This window comes from Nanorana parkeri, unplaced genomic scaffold (assembly GCF_000935625.1).
Source record: "Nanorana parkeri isolate BGI_ZX_2015 unplaced genomic scaffold, ASM93562v1 scaffold822, whole genome shotgun sequence".
Taxonomy (NCBI): Eukaryota; Metazoa; Chordata; class Amphibia; order Anura; family Dicroglossidae; genus Nanorana; species Nanorana parkeri.
Window position 1 is genome coordinate 628,895 of NW_017307090.1, and position 5,250 is coordinate 634,144.

Sequence of the window (5,250 nt, forward strand, 5' to 3'; positions counted from 1 at the left end):
ACAAATATTCCGGCCCCCCCCCCCCCCCCTTGATTTTTAACATAAGTCGCTTATACACAGTTTTGCATTCCTTCATTTTTTTACCTTTTCGCAAAAAGGCGCTATTTAAAATTTGCAAATATTTGTAATTTATTAACTCAATAGTTTTATCTTTTAGATTTAGTCAGAATTTTTTTTTAATGCGCCGATACTGATTTTAGTGCTTTATCAATTGAATTGTGTATTTTTATCGGTTTAATATGAATTTGAGAAACATTTGCGCGATTATCGCAGGGCCTACAAATTTGGTAGCACCATCTTTTTATTCTACCGGGTCTGTGCTTTCAGAAAATATATGGTTTGGGTTTGGTTTTTTTACAAACGCTAGCAACGTAGCAGTAGAAAATCAAATCAATGGGAAGAATTGCAAAACTGGTGTGGCCAGCTGAGGTGCAAAATGTTCTGCAGGGCTTGGCAGCGAAAGGGTTCAAAGATATTTTATTTTTAAAAAGAGAAAATATATTGAATGCTATGCTATGCTTTTCTCCCATTTACTTCACAATGTCAGTGTTCTCCTTGCAGGCAGCACTGTGTTTTTTTAATCTACACAGTTGTTATGGTTATTTTTGCATGGATCTAATAGTGACAGGTTCTGATTAATGGAAGAGTGTGTCACCCTGGCAGGAAGGGACTGCATTCTATAGGCTGTGCACTCCTGGAGATGTTCATGGATGTGTACAGCAGGAAGAAGCCGGAGAGGCTGCGGTGTGATTGAAGCTCAGCTTACCATGCCTCTCCTCCATAGTCACAGCCAACACACTAGCACAGTACAGCCTGTAGTAGGTAATGACAGCGGCCGCTATGACCACCATACACGTGATACCCACCCGGGGATCAGCACAGCGCAGCGCTCGCCTCATGCGCACTTACGTCACACAGAAAGAGGGCGGACACAAGACTATTATAGCAAATCACAGCCCAGTAGTTCAGCGGCCAATCACATCACATGACTCACAGCCCTCCGGTATTGGACAGCAAAGTGCAGGTAGAGTAGCCGAAGCGCGCCCTCTAGTGGCCATAATAAATTGACGCGCCTTGGCTGCTGCAGCAAGTAGCTCAACTTCCCAGTATTGCGAAACTAAATATGGAAAAAAAATATCTCATTACATGGAACGTAAAATCTTAAGACATGACCTATTTAATGAAATTAACTTTAACCCATGCACTGCAAAGGTTAACTACTGATTAATGCCTAGGGTAATTAAAAAAAGTGATACTTGCCCGATCCAAAACGAGCTGTAATATGCCAAAAAAAAACAACCTCTTGTACTTTTTCCAGTGACAGGTGTTTTGCGTATTGCGACAAAACACTCAGATGTGAACAGGGCCATAGAAATGAATGGAATTTTTTGGGGGGCAGATTTTGAGCGGTTTTTTTAGGGAGGAAAACACGCTACAAAACGCTCAGTGTGAACTAGAACTTAGATTCAGGACCCTGTGTCAGATTTGAGAGTCAAACACAAACTTTTCCCAGCACACTCTGCAAAAAAACACTAACTACTAAGGTTAAAAACAGGTCTTAGTTGCACGTCTTCTGCAGAATATTTGAAGAGTAGATTTGAGAGTCAAACACAATCATTTCCCAGCACACTCACCAGACAGCCTACAAAAAACAAAACAGACAGCCTCACATCCTGTATTGAAAACAGAAGTTTTGGTTGCACAATCTTTGCAAAATATGAGGCGGCCATACTGCCTCATCAAGTCTCCTCTGTATAGTGTTGTCCTAACTCTCTATGGGAACCTCCATCTTGTCAGAGTCAGGTCTCAGACTTGGGAGTCTGGTTTGTTAAAAACCAACGTTTCAGGGCTTTGCAGGGACACAGTATCGCCTTGAGGATATGCCCTGCTGTCTGAGGAGGCGGAAGCGCGCGGGAGGGGTTACACTCTGGCCAGCATCTCACCCAGCTCCTGGCAACCAGGACGCCGGACAGAGCATGTCAGGTTGCTAAGAGCTGGGCAGTGGATGTGAATGGCCCCTAGACATCTCCCCGGGTGGTTCATAGCAACCTGGGACAGCTCTGCCCGGAAAGAGGATGGCAAGCACACTGCAAACATTGTGCAGCAGAGTGGCCATGCCGCTCTGCCTGTTGCCCCCCCCCCCCCCCCCATGGGACCCAAAGAGATGCCACCTGAGGCAACAGCCTCAGACTGCCTCAAAAAAGGGACAGCCCTGACTGTATTTCTTCAGAGTCAGTTGTCAGGCTCAAGAGTCAGGGGTCAGCTTCAGAAGTCCCAGCTGTGCCGATGAAGATGCTGAACCCAGAAGTCAACCAGATGAAGATGGCAGTGCCCGGGGAGGAGGAGACCGCAGACATTGCAGCGCCTGCAATGCAAGTTGTCCATAATGTGCTAATAAGCTGTGCATACTAACACATTATGGGAAACGCCTCTGGCGGCAGCACCATAGCTAGCTCCTTTTGCGCAAGAGGCAAGAACAAAAAATTGTGCCCCCCCCCCCCCCCATCCAGAATGTTTTTATTTTTTTACTTCGGGGAAATATTAGGGGTCTATACAGACCCCTGACATTTTCCTTTTGAAATAGAAAAAAGGGAGAGTCCAAAGAGTCCTCAATCTGTTTTTCTGCAGCCTATGTTCTAAATGAATAGAAAGCACTCAGTACAGAGGCTTCCCATTCATTCAGAAACTGGTGATTGTAAAATATTTACTATCATCCAGTTTATGAATGGGTAGAAGCCTCTGTACTGAGTGCTATTCGAAAACTCATGAAAGAACAGGAAGTGATGTAAAGCACTGTTCATTCATAACTGGGGACACATAGTACTATGTGTCCCCTATTGTTTACAAACACTGGATCACTCAATGTTTATGTTGCACACAGAGGATCGGTAAATATCACATATATTTACCCATCCTCTGCTCTCCATTCTGAGGCCATGCACAGCCTGCAGCTTCTTTTTGGATCCCCGTTGCTCTCCCCCGCATGTATGGCAATTCTAAAATGATGACATCATTTACATACGGGCATTGCATTGAACTACGTCTCCATTCACACTGGTGTTTCTGCATTTTCTAGCACATTTTTGATGTTGTATATCTTTGTTTTGACCAACGAAGGTAAAGTATAGTTAGAATAATAACAAATGGGGAAAGGAGAAGCGCCTCAAATAACAAAGTGGACAAAAAACTCCTGGGTTCCAGCGTCAATCTATAAGTATAGTTAGCTAGGCTGTCAGAATGAACGGGCTGCCCTAGCACAGTGCACCTCACCGCAGGAAAGCGCATTCATGTGCGTTTATGCAAAGCATAATATGATTTGGCCATTCCAATTGGTGGAAATGGAAATTTTATCGTTCCAGTAAAATCTAAGAAGCCAGCACTAGATTCAACTTGCCAGCAAACACAAAAAAACTGAAGCATCAATTCTGAGTCATCATAATGGACCAACTATAAAAAACAACCAGAGTATTAAAAAAAACAAAACACACAAATATCTTGAATGAGATATGAACTTTATTAAATACAAAATCCTTTATTATACAATGAATTACACTATACAAATCGGCTAATGAAGTATCAACTATGGTAAAATGACTTAACCAGGGTATAATAGCCCATTCCCCGAATCTAGGGGATGAACATACATAAGGAGGTCACACATCAAATATACAGGGATGCAGCATTTTGCAGTTATGTGGACTGGATACATAGACATGTAGTTCCTTTGAACTTACCTGTACTCCACAATTCATTACAATATATTTGTAATAATTTGCCATTTCCAATTAAGAGTCCAGTTCTACTCAGCCCCACCTTTCTAGAAAATTTGGATAAATTGTATTTATTAGCTAGGCTGTCGTCCTTTGTTAGCCTCCAAATTGATTGGTTCTGTACACAGAGTAAGGGCCAAATCAGCAAGTCATCAAATATTGCATTTGTCCAGGACAAGCTTAATAGAATTCTACAACTCATTTACAGCGCGATACATTTGGTGCAATATTCCAAAGGAATTGGAACTTTGGACAAGTCTTACATCTGCTATAAGGATTTTAAATGCTGGAAAAAGCTAAAGTATACCGGTCCTCCCTTCACAGCATAAGGAGCAATACTGTGTCCTTGAGCGGTATTCACCCTATGACTTCCCTTAGAACATTGCATTGTAAGGGCGACTAAAGGGAAGCACCAGGAACCAGTATTGCCATTGCCCTACAGCTGCCCTTTATGTGTGTTGCAGCATCCTGTACCCCTTGCCTGCAATCATCTTGTAGAGGGGAAAAAAAGGTTGGAACCTCAAAGAAAGAGGAAGGGCTTTCTGGGGTCATGCTGATCTGCCAATTTAGAAAAGACAGCCTGGGTCAAAATTGCAAAGCAATGGAACTTCGACATGAATAAATTGTTGCATAGCACTTTATTCATGGCAGACTCTTAGAACTGCCCCCAGGGAATAAAAGTCCAAGATCCAAATATTTTATACAATAAGCCAGTGGCTGAATTAGTCCTTCGTTGACCAACTATGATTAAAATACCAGTTAAGTCACATAGGTTTTCTTCACAGGCCGCCAACCCTCTTGGCCAACCTTCCTGTCCCGTAGCATCATCCTGTTCATCTGCTGATGTCCTGTAAAAACTCAGTCTTGGTGTCTGTTTGAGCTTTCACAAGCATAATAAGTACCCCCCCGCGCGCCAGTGCTCAAGCCAGGCAATTGGCCACTTGGGTGCCGAGCACTGCATCAGAGAAAGAAAGGGAGAAGGTCACGTGTTCCCCTATACCTGGAAGTACTGGGTATAACCAAGGAAACATGGCAAGGCAAACCATCAGTAGGGAGTGTATTTTCAAAAGGAACCTGACATTCAGTCTAGTCCTGAGTGATTAAAGTGATTTATTGACTTTCAGACTTGACTGTCCATTTCAACTGCGATATTATCTATTACGAAGGACTATACGCGTATTAACCTCTTACCACTGGTGTAACGCATGCATTCGGCAGCATGTATGGCAGGTGGGCCTTAATGCCGGGGCATGCCCTTCTCTTGCCAGAGCCCTTGGTTTGCCCAGCACCTCCAGGTATGGGGGAGCAATTTTAGCAGAGGGTAAGCAATGACATCCCCTATAACTTTTTCAATGCTGGAGATTTAGGATTTTGGCACAAAGTTACACATCATTTAAATGATGAGCAATATGAACGAACTGCATTAACTTCAATCACCCCCCCCCCCCCCTCCCACCAATTCATATGCGCCTCCTTTGAT

General features: G+C 43.3%; 1 protein-coding gene across 1 annotated transcript in view; it reads right to left on the reverse strand.

The window, feature by feature from the left end:
- Positions 1-789, reverse strand: part of FAM151B (family with sequence similarity 151 member B) — a 55,102-nt gene extending 54,313 nt beyond the window's left edge. Inside the window, exon 1 of the mRNA XM_018565209.1 lies at positions 767-789. Within this exon, the coding sequence (XP_018420711.1) occupies positions 767-782 (16 nt within the window). The 5' untranslated portion in view covers positions 783-789. The remainder of the gene's footprint in view (positions 1-766) is intronic.
- Between the last annotated feature and the right edge of the window lie 4,461 nt (positions 790-5,250).